Genomic DNA, 15,998 nt, shown 5'->3' on the forward strand with positions numbered 1-15,998 from the left:
GATACACATAGCATAAATTATGTCTACCTCACATTTTTTCTTATTTTAACCAATTTCAAAACTATTCTATTTAGAACGCATCTTGAGAAAAATAATTGAAATTAAAATTACATCTAAGTTATAATTAAAAAATAAATTTAAATATTTAAATCTAAATGTAAAATTAATTATTATATGTAGTTTCTTCATTAGGTAAAATTTGAAATAAATTAACGAAAAAAAGGTTAAAAGTTCCCAAAATTAGTGATCTTTTCCAATGTTCTCTCTTTCTTTAAATTTTTCATTGATATAATAATTTGATTTAAATTTTCATTTTTTTTTAATTTTTTTGATTTTTTTGCTTGACTCAAATTATTTATAAATACAGATTAATTTAAAAATGATCTTATAAAATATTATAAACAAATTATAAGGATTTGTGTTTTGTGTGATAAGCGTGGAAAATTAATTGGCAAGTTGTAATTCAGTTTAATTTATATTTAAATTTATACCATAAGACGTATTTGGTCTTTTCTTTCTGGGCTTCTACACTCAAAATGAAAGTGGACTGGTATTAGAAACTAGATGGGTACACTTAGCAAATAGATAACTTTATCACGGAATAAATACAATTGATCAAAAGTCAAAAAGTCATTAACATTATAATAGAATTAAGGTTATTTGAGATCTTAGAATAACTTTTCATATGAAATAAATCATATTGAATGAAGAGTACTTAATATTGTAGTTAAAAAAAAATCGCAGGAACTTATCAAAAACGGAAATTATAATAGATGTGTATACTCAATGTTAATATACATTTTATTTTTTGATATTTGGTTTGAAACCACTTTTTCCTTTGAGAAAAAAAAAATACAAAGTAGAAAAAATAAATAAATCTAATCATAGCAAAACATTAATTTAACTGATGAAAGTTTAAGATTACATAGTCACATTATTAATCATTGAAATACGAGTAATGTAATATTTTTAGAAAGTATAACATTAATTGTATACAAATTGTGAATATAAGTGAAGCTAATCCACATTTTATTGAATAAAATAATAATATACTAATATTTATAAAAAACTTAATTATATTTTAATTTTTATTCAATTTAATTTTCTTTTATTTTTAGAATATCCATTAAATCTTTTTTCGATATTAATGATAGTATAGATTAATTTGATGTATAAATTTTAGCAACAAAATTAATTAATTTATCGAAAAAAACTTAATATCAATTCCTTCATTACTGATTTTATTAATATCCTCATTACTGATTTGTGAAGTCTTTGTTTGATGAAAAAGATTTGGAAGGAAGGTATAAGTTTTGCTTTGCTTGTCTATTTGCTACATTGGTGTTCGTGAAAATTGAGGTTTCTGATGCTTATGAGAATGTTGATAGGCACTTGTTAGGGAATTAATACTGTCACTTTGATGTTATGCAGTTGCAGAACTCACTTATAACAAAAATTAAGTGAATTATAACTTTTTAATTTTCGTATTATTATTTTTGTTAAAAATACATTAGCTCTAAGGACCTGATGGAAAGTTAAATTTACAATGACAGAATAATTATTCTATAATTTAGAAACTTAGTTACATCAAATTCATCTTAAATGGAGTGGAATAAATAAAATAGAATACATTATGATCTACTTTTTTGTATTTTTGTATTATTCTTTTTTCAAATATAAATTAAGTGAATTATAACTTTTTAATCTTCATGTTATTATTTTTATTAAAAGTACATTAGCTCGAAGGACCTGATAGAAAAGATAAATGTACAATGACAGAATAATTATTCTATAATTTAGAAACTTAATTACATCAAATTCATCTTAAATAGAGTGGAATGAATAAAATAAAATATAAAGCATTTTTGTATGAAACTTTAACAAAATTTAGTGTGAAATATTTTTATACGAAATATGAATCCTCTAAATATATAGGTGAATAAATATAATTAAATATTGTTAATAACAAAAAAAAACTCATAAATGTATATTAATATTTTATTATATGTACTTTAATATTATTTTTTATTTGAATTTATGTTTTAATAGTTGTATATTTTTCAAATGTGTAAAATTCTATAATTTTTATACAAATATTTTAGTTGGTATAAAAATAACAATAATATAATTTAAGAAAATTAACTAGTTTATGTAATAATTAAAAATTAATAAATTTAAAATTTGAAAATATTTTTAAGTAAAATTGAATATGAAACAAATTTAAATAAAATTAGTTATGTTAAAAATATATAATAAGATTATCAATTTGCATAAAAAGATCAAATTTAATAAAAATATTTGTATAACATTTATATAAAAGTTAATTTTTGTTTTATTTTGGAGGAAAACGAAATTGTACAATTTTTACAAAAGTTAAGACTAAATTGAGAAAAAAATTAAAATATAGGAATTAAATTGAGAATGAGAAAATGATACTTGGCATAATAGTGATACGTGATATAGTCACATGACACTATCTCAGCTTAATACGTGACAAATTTTTAATTTTTTTAAAATAAAAGAAATTCAAAAAATTCAGAAACTGACACGTAACTCTCCATTTAACACCGTTACTACACTAGTAACGAAAATGACTTGATTGCGTCAAATTATCTAAAATAAAAATCAAATTACAATAAAAATAATTGAAAGATCAAATTAATATTTTGCTACAAAAATAGAACCACATATATAATTTAACCTTAATTATTTTATCATAAAAAAGAAATTTAACCTTTTAAATTTGGAGCGTCAAAGGGTGGGTAATAGAACAGAATGAGTTTTTAAAATTAAAATCAGTGACTCACTCGTTCACTCACTCACTCGAGCTAAAACCCTAACGAACCCTATCTGGTGCGATCTTCCGCCATGGCCCTTCTCCGTCTGAATCGTCGAAGCACAACCAGCTCTCGCATCCTCTGTTTCTCTACTTCGAATTCCGATTCTAACTCCAACTCCAACTCCAACTCTCCCTTCACTCCCCTTTTCAGAGACATCAAGGACAGTCTCAAGCAACCCTCTTCCTCTTTCTCAAACCCTCGCTCCCAACAACCCTCCACAGACAAGATCCTAAAAAATCTCAGCGAGTTCCGCGCCAAGACCTCTCCACCTCCGCCCGGCGACCCGTCGCAGCAGCAGAACCAATTCTCGTTCCAGGAAATCTACCAGCGCCGCAACATGCAGGGGAGTCCCTCCAGATCGGGACAATCGCCCCTCCTCAACATGGATTCCATTCGCGAGAGCTTGCGGAAGGTTAGTGGTGCCCAAACCTCGCAGCGGCAGGGTAATCTTGGGGTGATCGGCGGCACGAGCGCCTTGCCGCAGGCCATTTTCGGGAAAGAGATGAGGAAAGAGGGTACGGAGTCGACGGCGATGTTTTCGGCGGGGTTCTTGAAGACTTACAGCGTGGAGGATTTGGGGAGGAAATTGAGGACGCTGAGGCCGGAGGGAAAGGAAAAGGATTGGTTTTCAGTGAGGGAGTTGAGTGAGAGGTTGACGAGGTTGAGGAAGATGGAGGAGGAGCAAGCCCGTTCCAATCCCCGTGATGCTGCTCTTAACGTAATAAGAGGATGTCTCGTTGAGATGAATGATGAGCGTACTCTTGCCGCGAAGAAAGCTTCAAGTCAGTAACTACTTTAACAAAATCTTCTTCTTGTCATTTTTTTAACCATATAAATGGTTAACTAACTGCTTTTATGTGTGTGTGTTTTCCAGTGCAGGGATTTAGCATATTGGGCCATTTGAGTGGGACTTCAACCTACTCTCTGGAACCTCCTAAACCCGATCTTGTTGAAAAGGCAATTATTGTTACATTCTACATCTTTTGCTTTTATTTGTTTGTGTCGACCTTCATTTCATTCTATTCACAACCTGTTATACTGTTTTTGTTTTGATGTCCTAATATTGGCACTGTTTATTCCCAGTACTTTCATCCGGATAACATGTCCTCTGCTGAGAAGATGAAAATTGAGCTTACCAAGGTTAGGGATGAGTTTAAAATGTCGGAGTCGGACTGCGGTTCTGCGCGTGTTCAAAGTAAGGGGAAATGCTCATTACTGATTTGGGAAGTCTTTGTTTGATGGAAAAGATTTGGAAGGAAGGGATTAGTTTTGCTTTGCTTGTCTATTTGCTACATTGGTCTTTGTGAAAATTGAGGTTGCTGATGCTTATGAGCATTTTGATAGGCACTTGTTAGGGAATTAATACTGTCCCTTTGATGTTATGCAGTTGCACAACTCACAACTAAGATTAAGCATCTATCAGCAGTTCTACACAAGAAGGTTAGTTGTCCCATCGTTCCCATCTTTTTTTTCTTAGATATACTTTTGTGTTTGTGACCAGTGACTAGAAGACTCTTCATTAGAAAATTTGTGGAAGTTGTTATCTGTTGTTGTATAGACATTACTAACGGTCATTGTTGCTTAATTTATGGAGGACATTTTAATTGTGGCATCTACCTCTTGCAAGTCTAGTTTTTACATTCAAGGAACTCCTCCAATTTCTTTTGTTAGTGATCTGTGTTTTATACTAACAAGTGATTTAACTCTAGTCAGTCTTTCTTGGAGCATTATACTTTAGTATTATACTTTCAGTCATGGGTAAAAGCAACCGATGATTCAAGACTTTAAGATTAACTAGCTTCCCTGCCATATTATTTAGATATTCAGAGTTGTAGTTTCCTGTATGCCAGTGTTTCACTTGTTTTACAATGGGGACAATTTGATTTTAGCTTCATTTGATGTCTAGAGTGGGTCAAATATATTGAACGTTGTTATAACTTCTCTTAAAATCTTGGATATGGCCATAGACAGGATTTTGGATTGGTGACTGTACTCTGATTGTGTTTTTTGTTTTATCTTCCTGTTGTTTGTCAGTTGACCAGCCTATGCTATACTATGGAAGTTATTACCCTTTATAACCAGTTCATATTTACTTTGTTTTGTGAACGTAACTAATCAGATTTATTCTATGCAATGTGACCCTGTCATTTTAATAAAAGGTCCATTTAATCCGATGTAAATATAGATAGAGTACTATATATATATATATATACACTCTTTTCTGACTCTATTCATTCCATGATTCTTTAGGATGTTCATTCTCGTAAAGGTTTGGTAGCAATGGTTCAGAGGAGAAAAAGATTACTGAAATACCTCAGAAGAACTGATTGGGATTCCTATTGCTTTGTTATCTCCAAGCTGGGTCTACGTGATAATCCTGAACATAGCTATAGATCTCGAACTAGTATGGCAACTTAGGGTTGCAGATCTGGTGGTCAGATAAGATGAAAGAAACCCCAACATGAACAGATTGGAAAGAAAACCAGCCGCATGATGAAAAGTTGGCTGGGTTGTGCATTTTTATTGGGGTCAGTTAAGTGTAAACCAAACTGGTCAAGTGGCTCAATCACTGGTTTTCAGGTCTGGGTTTTACCACTGCAATCCTCACATCAATTACTTAGTGACGCAATTTGTTATTCCATTTTTTTATGCATGAGGAGATTAATACTGATCAACCCTTCAATTATTTTATACCAGCCTTGGGTGGATTTTTGTTCTGTACAATAGTGGCAATAAGTTTTAGAACTATAATTTTGTGCACATTACTCAAAGTCACGTACCAGAACCTAGAACCTATGGGTGAATTTAAGCTAAAGTATTATTTTGACCACTCACAACTTGTCTCTTATTTACTTGCAATTCCATATTTTCTGAGATGTAACCCGTTTAGGGCCTTTACTATCCCGATCTCATCCGTTTTGGATTTGTCTCCTCTTATGTTTGCATTGGTGATTGGGTTTAATGTTGAAGTGTTTGAAATTGATTCAATCGTGTAGAATGGTTTTGATGGGATGAGTATGAAAGGGAGGGTGGCTTTGAATGTTGTTGTCGTGGAATGCTCATCACGTACTGCGAACGAGGCAATGGGATTTTGGTGTAAAGTCTAAAGTTGGATTAAGTTTTACATTAAATCAATGAGTTAGTGATTTGGAACTGAATAGAATGAATTGTGATGAGATGGATAGGAATGAAACTATTGTTTGAATATTTTATAACAAAAATGAAGTGAATTATAACTTTTTAATTTTCAATTATTTATGTTATTAAAATACATTAGCTCTAAGGACCTGATAGATAGTTAAATTTACAATGACAGAATAATTATTCTATAATTTAGATACGTAGTTACATCAAATTCATCTTAAATGGAGTGGAATAAATAAAATTAAATATATTATGATATACTTTTTTGTATTTTATTATTATTGTTTTTTCAAATATAAATTACAGTAGAAGAATAGGTTGTTAAATTTTTTTATTATTTTTCGGTTTAATCAATATTTCATATTGGAGTTGAATAATAATCAGATCAATTTGCTGGATGTAAATAAAATATTTTTATGTTTCTGTTGTAGTTCTTTAAAACAGTTTTGGTCGAAGATATCAAATAATTTTTCCTATGTTTTCTGTTATTTAAGATTATTATTCATTATTAGAAATTTACAAAATGTATTAAAAGTAAAATGGATGAATTTGAGTATAACTGGATATACTAGAGCGGATCATAAAAAATATATATATTCTATAAGAAATTTGGGCCAGGCCTACGAAATCAGTCCATACAAGTCGGTACTGGGCTACGAATATGGACCTAATCTGATATGATTAGGCACAGATATGTTCTGCAGAGAGAAGACGTGAAAAACTGTGTTTGCGTGTCGCTTTTCATTAACAACAACCGATTTGAACGTATCATAATCTCACGATAAACATAAAATAACAACCACAAAAAAAAAGGACGAAATTAGAATATCCGAGAAGGTGAAGATACCGATGGCAGCAAAGACGGTGTGCGTGACTGGTGCAGGAGGATTCGTGGCGTCTTGGCTTGTTAAGCTTCTTCTCTCCAAAGGCTACAATGTCCATGGAACTGTGAGACAACCCGGTTCGTTACGTTTTACTTGATTTCTAATTGTTTGGAATATTGGATTGAAATTGGAGTGAAGTTTGAGAAGCAGTTATGAGCAGGTAGTGAGAAATACGAGCACTTGCAGAAACTGGAGGGAGCTTCTGAAAACCTCACACTCTTCAAGGCAGATCTCTTGAATTACGATTCTATTCTCTCAGCAATTGCTGGATGCGATGCAGTTTTCCATGTCGCAAGCCCTGTACCCTCAACTATTGTTCCCAACCCTCAGGCAAGCCTAATCTCCTACTTCTTCAACGTCCATTGTTTTTTTTTTTTCGTTTTTTCTACTTTTTGTTTTATGAAATTGTGTGTTTCTAATACTTGATGTGGCTCTCATTTTGCTTTCGTCCTCCCAACGCATCAACTGGTTCAGGATTTTGTTTATGCAAGTGGAATTCTGGAGAAAACAATAGTTTTCATGATTATAATTTGGTTTGCTAACATATAAAATTGGGGATAGTATACATCAACTATGTGAACATTTGAAAAAAATTCAACATGATATGATAGTAGGTAGTATAATATGAGGAAAAAATAGAAAAAAAATAAATTTAATATAAAACAGTTTTGTATGAAACTTTAATAAAATTTAGTGTGAAATATTTTTATATGAAATATGAAACCTCTATATATATAGGTGAATAAATATAATTAAATTTCATGTAAAATATTACTTGACAATTTTATAATTACTAGTAGCACTATAAGGATAAAATATTAGATACCAATATAATGTATGACACTTAGTATGTATTTGGTTTAGTACGAGAATAAAATGAAAATATTATATACTCGTTGTTTCATGTTTTCTTTTTCAGCACTTAATAAGCATAAAATATTTTCAAAAATATAAACTACTGCTAGTCTAAGCTAACTAAAATAATATCTCAATGAATGTTACTTTTATTTCATTTATACAGCGTACTAAAATATAATAATTGATATATTTTAACACAAAACTTTTAAATAATACAGTATTTTCTCTTATTAAAATGTGAACTACATTCACATTCACGCATCAAACATTCTAACTCCCAAAATATGTACTAAATGAAAGAAAAAACGTTTTTTAAGATGATTAATCAATTACAAATTTTAAAAATATAAGTGAATTTCATTATACACAATACTAGAAAATAATATATATATATATATATATATATATATATATATATTAAATTTAAAACCTATTATAAAAAAATACCAATTTTAAAATTGGTATCAAACCGATTTATAAGCATTCCAACTATTTTTTTAGAAAATCTAGATTTGTATTTTAAATTCGATCTCATTATTTAATCTAAATCTATGAAATCAAACTTGTTCTTTTAGAAAATATAAATTTAGTTATTACAATTCAGATATTTAGATCTACATTTTTATTCATGCCCATCTTTAATTGTTGTAGATTTGGAATTTCGTTGCTTAATAGTGGGAGTTTAGTCAAGGTTATTAAACAATGTCAGACTTTGGTCTTAGTAAATGTTTAGTAAGTGACACGATTGAAACATTTTTCTAGCTATGGTACCAGTGTTATTGATTTTTTATTTCTAAAATTCATGTAGGTGCTAAATTAATTATTTCACAATAGAAAGTTCGCATCTGGTACAAGAATGAATACTTTATACATATGGAAAGGGGTTGATTTACTTAGATCCTATTTAAATTCAGTTTGATACTGTTCGAGTGGGTGTTTAGATCAAAGGGAATTTGATTAGGACTTGAATATTTCTCATTCGTGTATTTAGGCTATTCGTTCTCATAATGAAGTGGAAATGTCTTCCAAAACACGTTAAATTGAAGGCATTGTCATGGAGTTAATATTATGTTCATGATCTTATCTAATTTCAATCCTTGGATTGGGTTACATCTTGCTTTACTTCCTTCATAATGATTTAGGATAATGTAAGGTGTAAAATTGAAACCATAGCTTTTCTCTTCGGGTTGCTGATAGTATCAGACAAATGATTCTTCAGGTGGAGGTGATTGAACCTGCTGTGAAAGGAACCACTAATGTACTTCAAGCTTGTCTTGAAGCTAAAGTACAACGAGTGGTCTATGTGTCATCGGTATCTGCTATTTGCGTTGGCCCGAATATGCCTAAAGATAAAGTGATTGATGAGTCCTATTGGTCTGATAAAGATTACTGCAGAAAAACTCAGGTCTGTAATCCTATTCCGAGTGTGCTTATGATGTGGATTTGTCATTAGTCTTATTCTATGATGGTAGTAGCATTGTCTTTGATTGGGGTATGCAGTATACTGTTTTATTTTGGTTAAGTTGCAAAATATGCTAAGTTTCAATCATCGAGAATGGTTATGGTAATGTAACTAATATCTCACGTATGATCTAGAACTGGTACTGTTATTCAAAGACGGAGGCAGAGGAGCAGGCCCTGGAGTTTGGAAAAAGAACTGGACTTGATGTGGTAAGCATTTGCCCTTCCCTTGTGTTGGGGCCAATTTTGCAGTCAACCACTGTGAATGCAAGTAGCTTGGTTCTCCCCAAACTTTTGAAAGGTGCCTACTATTGCCTTGTCAAATTATCGTTATTACTCTACATCAATTCATTCACTTACTGTGCGATGATAGTTAAATCTTATGTTAATTTGACCAGGGTGTAAACCTTGTTTTACTGAACTGAGTTTTGTGAGATCCGATAAAATAGTTATCTAATAAAAGAGAATCATGTTATTTGTCTTTTTTTTTTTCTGGTTTGTCTGAAACATTTATGTTATGACAAGATGAAAAGAAACAGATTAAGAGAAAAAGAAGACACACAAATTTACGTGGTTCAGTCAATGTGACCTACGTCCACGGGACAGTTCAAGAGTTTCTTATGTCTGAATAATGATAGAGTAGAGAGATACATGATACAAATGCCTTTTAGCCTTATAAAAGAGTAAAAAATAACAGCCCCTTTAAACCTCATTACAACCCATAACTATATCATAAATATATGAAGTAAGGAAGATGAAGGGCCAACATAACATTCAAGGCATCTTAACAATTCTCCACCTTGACTTGAATTTTCTCAAGTCACCAGTAACCAATAACAACTCTCCTGCCTCTTCACCCCGAAGGGTCTCAACCTATGCGAACATTCACCAAGTCCAAGCTATGCTTAAACTTGGCAGAAGACAAAGGCTTAGTCAACATATTGCGTATGAAATTCAACCTGACATCAATATGCTTTGATCTTTCGTGATAAACTGGATTTTTAGCCAAGCACAATGCACTTTGACTATCACAATAAAGTATACGCCTTTGCACATGCAAACCCAAGTTATCAATAAGACCTTGCAACCATATACCTTCTTTGACTCCTTCTGTCAAAGACATGCATTCTGCTTCAGTGGTAGACAAAGCAACAGTAGGCAGAAGTGTTGCTTTCCAACTAATAGCACAACCATAAAGAGTGAAGATATAACATGTCAAAGATCTTCTTTTCACAAGATCTCCACCATAATCAGAATCTGCATAACCAATAAGACCACACTCAATATCATTGGAACCATAAACCAAACATATATTACTAGTACCTTTTAAATATCGCATAATCCACTTCACAGCTTCCCAGTGAGCTTTCCCAGGATTACCCATAAATCTACTAACCACACTCACAACATGAGCCAAATCTGGTCTTGTACAAACCATTGCATACATCAAGCTCCCAACAACACTCGAGTAAGGAACCTTATTCATATAATCCTTCTCTTCATCAGTACTAGGAAGAGTGCTAGCATCAAGTTTAAAATGTGTTGCCAAAGGCGTACTAACAGGCTTAGAATTCTCCATTTGAAAAGACTGCAACAACTTTTCAATGTATTTCTTCTGAGATACATAAAGTAGACCTGCATTCCTGTCTCTCCAAATCTCCATTCCTAAAATCTTCTTGGCTGCACCCAAATCCTTCATCTCAAACTCACTGTTTAACATAGCTTTAAGAGCATCAATATCAGTCTTGCTCTTAGCTGCAATTAACATGTCATCCACATATAGTAACAAATATATATAGGAACCATCTTGCAACTTCCTACTATAAACACAATTATCAAACTCGTTTCGAACAAAATTATAGGAAACCATAAAAGCATCAAACCTCTTGTACCACTGCCTCGGGCTCTGTTTTAAACCATACAAGGACTTTTTTAGCAAACACACATTGTTCTCTTTTCCAACCTCAAGGAATCCATCTGGCTGCGACATATAAATTTGCTCCTCTAAATTCCCATGCAAGAATGCAGTTTTCACATCAAGTTGCTCTAACTCCATATCCAAAGCACTCACCATGGCCAACAAAACTCGAATAGTCTTATGTTTTACCACAGGTGAAAACACTTCATGGTAGTCAATTCCCTCTTTTTGTGAAAAACCTTTTGCCACAAGTCTTGCCTTGAATCTAGATGGTTCAACATCAAGAATCCCTTCTTTCTTCTTGAACACCCATTTGCATCCTACTGGCTTTACACCTTTAGGTAATGGTACTAACTCCCAGGTCTGATTTTTCTTAAGTGATTGCATCTCCTCATTCATGGCAATTAACCATTCTGATGCTTCTTTACTCTGGATTGCATTCTTATAGGATTTAGGCTCATCATAATAGAGATTTTCACCAACTGCCAAGGCATATGAAACAGAGTTAGTATCAACAACACATGTAACATCTGCATACCTTGCAGGTTTTCTGATTTCCCTTTTTGTTCTCCTTGTTGCTATACTTTGAGGTTCTTCTTGGACATTACTAGATTGATCTATCAGATCCAAATTTTCTTTATTTGAATCTTCAACCTCAAGCTCCACCTTTTGATGAACTCCCTTATTCCTTGCAATATTTTCAACCTCCTCTTTTTGGCCAAACATAGCAGACTCATTAAAGGTAACATCTCTGCTAATAATAAACCTTTTATTTCTATTATTTTCAGTACACCATAATCTATATCCTTTGACACCCGTAGGATACTCCAGAAATATACATTTCATTGCCCTAGGCTCTAATTTACCATCATTCACATGAGCATAAGCAGGACAACCAAATATACGTAAACCAGAATAATTAGAAGGTTTACCAGACCATAGCTCTTGAGGAGTCTTTAAATCAATAGCAGTAGATGGAGACCTGTTCACCAAATAGACAACAGTATTAACTGCTTCAGCCCAAAATTCTTTTGAGAGACCAGCATTTAAACGCATGCACCGAGCACGCTGAAGTAGTGTTTGATTCATCGGTTCAGCGACACCATTCTGTTGTGGTGTATGTCGTACTGTAAGGTGCCTGACTATACCTGCTTCTTTGCAATACTCATCAAACTCTGTATTGCAGAACTCCAGTCCATTATCTGTTCTTAGAGTCTTGACTTGTTTCCCAGTCTGTTTCTCAACCATAGTCTTCCACTCCTTGAACCGTCCAAACACTTCATCCTTGGTCTTCAAAAAATACACCCAAACCTTTCTAGAGTAGTCATCGATAAAGGTCACAAAATACCTGCATCTTCCATGAGACAAGACAGGGGAAGGACCCCCCCATAAATCAGAATGAACATATTGTAATTTTTCAGTTGAAGTGTGCTTACCGTGACAAAATTTCAGCCTGCGTTTTTTACCTATAACACAAGATTCACAAAATTTCAATTTCCCTGTCACCGCTCCACCCAACAATCCTTGTTTACTTAACACAGCAAGACCACGTTCACTCATATGACCCAATCTACGATGCCATAATTCTGTATTATCAACATGTTGCTCTAAGGAATGGGATACAAACACCGTTCCCTGAAAGGAATGGCCAAGCATAATATAAATTCCATGTTGTAGCTTTCCTTTCATGACAACCAGAGGACCTTTGGAAACTGTAATTTGTCCATCTTTTCCTGAAAAATTGTACCCTTGTTTGTCTAAGGTACCAACAGAGATCAGGTTCTTTCGCAAGCCATGAACATACCAAGCATCAAACGTTCTAACAATACCATCATACATTTTTATCTGCACAACGCCACTTCCTTTCACACCAAGCTCCTCATCATCACCCAACTTTACACTGCCATTCCATTCTTTAAATGAACTGAACAACTCCTTGTTAAAAGTCATGTGATAAGAAGCACCGGTATCCATGACCCATGTATCAGCAGAACCAATAGTGCTGACCGTCAAAACATCTCCGCCATTTCCTTCATCTGAGCTCTCACCTAAGACAACTGCACTAGAACGAGCAACAATTGCTCTGGCATTATTATTTCTTTCTTTCTTCAGTTGTGGACAATTCTTCCTTATGTGCCCCACCTCTTTGCACCTGTAACATCTCACTTTCTTTGACTTTGAAAGTGAATTACTGCGCGTATGACCCTTGCTACTATTTCCTCTTTCCATGCTTCTGCCTCTGGTAACTATCAAGCCTGCATCATCCCCATTGGAACTAGAGACTCTTCTCTTCAGTTCTTTAGATTGCAAACTGTCTTTCACGTTGTTGACAGTAATACTATCCCTGCCATACAACATAGTATCAATAAAATTTTCATATGATTTCGGCAGAGAACATAACAAAATAATAGTTTGATCCTCATCATCAATTTTAACTCCAATACTCTGTAGATCCAAGATAACTCGATTAAAGTTATCAAGATGATCTCTCACAGATATATTCTCAGACATCTGCAACGTATAGAGACGTTGTTTTTGATACAACCGATTGGTTAGAGATTTTTTCTGGAATTTATCTTCCAACATCGTCCACATCCCTGCAGCTGTTGTCTCTTCACCCACCTCTCTCAGAACTTCATTAGTCAAACTCAAGAGAATCAAACTGTGTGCTTTTTCCAACATCAAGTTCTTCGCATCATCTGTCATAGTCGCTGGTAATTGATCTGCACCCTCTAGTGCTGCAGCGCACCCCTGATGCACCAGAACCGCCTTCATCTTCAATTTCCACAAAGTGAAATCATTCGATCCATTGAATTTATCAATATCGAATTTGTACGAAGACATTGCGTTTCTCTAGAGTAGGTCCCTAGTGTAACCTAGAGCTCTTGATACCACTTGTTATGACAAGATGAAAAGAAACAGATTAAGAGAAAAAGAAGACACACAAATTTACGTGGTTCAGTAAATGTGACCTACGTCCATGGGGCAGTTCAAGAGTTTTTTATTTCTGAATAATGATAGAGAGATACATGATACAAATGCCTTTTAGTCTTATAAAAGAGTAAAAAATAACAGCCCCTTTAAACCTCATTACAACTCATAACTATATCATAAATATATAAAGTAAGGAAGATGAAGGGACAACATAACATTCAAGGCATCTTAACAATTTATAGGTGGTGACTCATTTGAAAATAAGATCCGTTGGATAGTCGATGTACGGGATCTAGTTGATGCAATACTTTTGGTGTACGAGAAGCATGAGGCAGAACGTAGATACATATGCAGTGCACACACCATCAAGACACGGGATTTGGTAGAGAAACTGAAGAGTATATATCCAAGCTACAAGTACCCTTCCAAGTAAGATTCACTTTCTCTTGATTTATAATTCAAAGGAAAGTTGTAGTAATAAATAACCCAAGCATCAATCTAAACACCCTTATTTTGGATTTGATGCACCTCTATAGAAATCATTTAACTAATATTAAAACATATAAGATATGAGATATGCAAGATATAGATGAGGGATTTATTTTGGACTGAAAAGTAAAAGATAAAGTTTCATTTCCTGCAGCTTTACTGAGGTGGATGATTACTTACAGTTCAGCTCAGAGAAACTGGAAAGGTTGGGTTGGAAATACAGGTCGCTGGAGGAAACACTCATTGATTCTGTTGAGAGCTATCGAGAGGCTGGCCTCCTGCAATTAGAATAAGTTTCACTTTTCTTTCTTTTTATATATCCATTACTCTGGATTATCACTGTACTGTATAAGTTTGTGAGACAAGCCTGAGGAACTAACTATCAGTTTCAATATTTGAAAAGGTGAAATGAACATTATAGAAAATTTATGGGCAAAAACTATTTACATCATGTGAGTGGTTTTTTCACTGTCATTTAATATAAAACTATTTTGCATATCAAGTTTTGCTTTGACTTCCCCATAAGTATTCGAATTCTTGATGAAGAAGTTCTACATTTTATGTCTATTACACTCATTCTATATTTCTTAGTAGCAGTGGTAGACCTACTTGTACATACAGGGTGTATAGATGCATCTCTTGGTTTCGTTAAAATTATTATTAAGTATCTGAACAAATTTTATTTGTCTCCTCTAATTTTATATATGTAAACATGTTGTCTGTTTTTTTATATTAGATATGTGTATAGTTGAGAGTGTACAAATACTAATTTAGGATCTTAAATCTGTGACAAAACTTAAAGGTATTGGAAAACATGTAACAAAGCACCATATCCTGGTTGACATGTTTGGTACGGGCTCAAGTCTATTAGTATTATCAGGATCTCTGTATTATAAGTATAGTTTGTTTTCGAGTTGAGCAACTTTTACAATTTTATTTTAAAAATATATTTTGTTGAGTTAATGAAAAATTGTACTGTAAATTATTTTTGATTTGGATTATGTAAGATTTTATGTATACTGAAACAAGTTTTTAGTTTCAAAAACACAGAGAGAAAAAACATTGGACAGATAGACTTGTCAATTGCATTTACGTACATGCAATGGATAGTAAGATTTATATATGACCTTACTTCAAGAATAGATGATTCAGTTTTGGTTTAGTTCTCCACTTTTTATTTTTATATCACACGATATGTTGTAAATGATTAATATAATTTGGAGTCTCAATCTAATTGAAATTACATGTTATATATAAAGATGCTTCTTTACACACTTATATCTTCAAAAAAGACAAATAGAAAATATAAATGACTTGAGTTCTTACTTTAAACAGTGACCAGATTAATTTTTGAACAAGAAATACTCTAATTATCTTTTTATTGTACTTGTCATTTCGTTCCATGCTCTCTAATTCCCATTATCTCTTTATCAACACAAAAAATTAAAATGAGAAAATTAATGAATTTGA

At 32.8% G+C, this 15,998-nt stretch overlaps 2 protein-coding genes across 2 annotated transcripts; both read left to right on the top strand.

Annotated features, from left to right (window-relative positions):
* The first annotated feature begins 2,782 nt into the window (after window positions 1-2,782).
* On the top strand, window positions 2,783-5,670 carry LOC114166802 (uncharacterized). Its single transcript, XM_028051640.2, has 5 exons — window positions 2,783-3,622; window positions 3,715-3,797; window positions 3,924-4,035; window positions 4,228-4,280; window positions 5,091-5,670. The coding sequence occupies exons 1-5, from the start codon at window positions 2,869-2,871 to the stop codon at window positions 5,256-5,258; spliced, it is 1,170 nt and encodes a 389-aa protein (XP_027907441.1). The 5' UTR covers window positions 2,783-2,868; the 3' UTR covers window positions 5,259-5,670.
* Window positions 5,671-6,682: 1,012 nt separating this feature from the next.
* Window positions 6,683-14,979, top strand: LOC114166806 (cinnamoyl-CoA reductase 1-like). Its single transcript, XM_028051643.2, has 6 exons — window positions 6,683-6,945; window positions 7,029-7,198; window positions 8,946-9,131; window positions 9,323-9,488; window positions 14,282-14,468; window positions 14,683-14,979. Exons 1-6 carry the CDS (start codon window positions 6,834-6,836, stop codon window positions 14,819-14,821), a joined length of 960 nt encoding a protein of 319 aa, XP_027907444.1. The 5' UTR covers window positions 6,683-6,833; the 3' UTR covers window positions 14,822-14,979.
* Window positions 14,980-15,998: the final 1,019 nt, after the last annotated feature.

This window comes from Vigna unguiculata, chromosome 10, assembly GCF_037176805.1.
Source record: "Vigna unguiculata cultivar grain cowpea cultivar isolate G323 ecotype 2 chromosome 10, ASM3717680v1, whole genome shotgun sequence".
Taxonomy (NCBI): Eukaryota; Viridiplantae; Streptophyta; class Magnoliopsida; order Fabales; family Fabaceae; genus Vigna; species Vigna unguiculata.

Coding starts and splice junctions, on each gene's coding strand:
- LOC114166802 (XM_028051640.2), top strand. CDS start 2,869: ATGGCCCTTCTCCGTCTGAATCGTCGAAGCACAACCAGCTCTCGCATC. Junction 3,623..3,714: donor TGCCGCGAAGAAAGCTTCAA/GTCAGTAACTAC, acceptor TGTGTTTTCCAG/TGCAGGGATTTAGCATATTG. Junction 3,798..3,923: donor AACCCGATCTTGTTGAAAAG/GCAATTATTGTT, acceptor GTTTATTCCCAG/TACTTTCATCCGGATAACAT.
- LOC114166806 (XM_028051643.2), top strand. CDS start 6,834: ATGGCAGCAAAGACGGTGTGCGTGACTGGTGCAGGAGGATTCGTGGCG. Junction 7,199..8,945: donor CTATTGTTCCCAACCCTCAG/GCAAGCCTAATC, acceptor ATGATTCTTCAG/GTGGAGGTGATTGAACCTGC. Junction 9,132..9,322: donor ATTACTGCAGAAAAACTCAG/GTCTGTAATCCT, acceptor CGTATGATCTAG/AACTGGTACTGTTATTCAAA.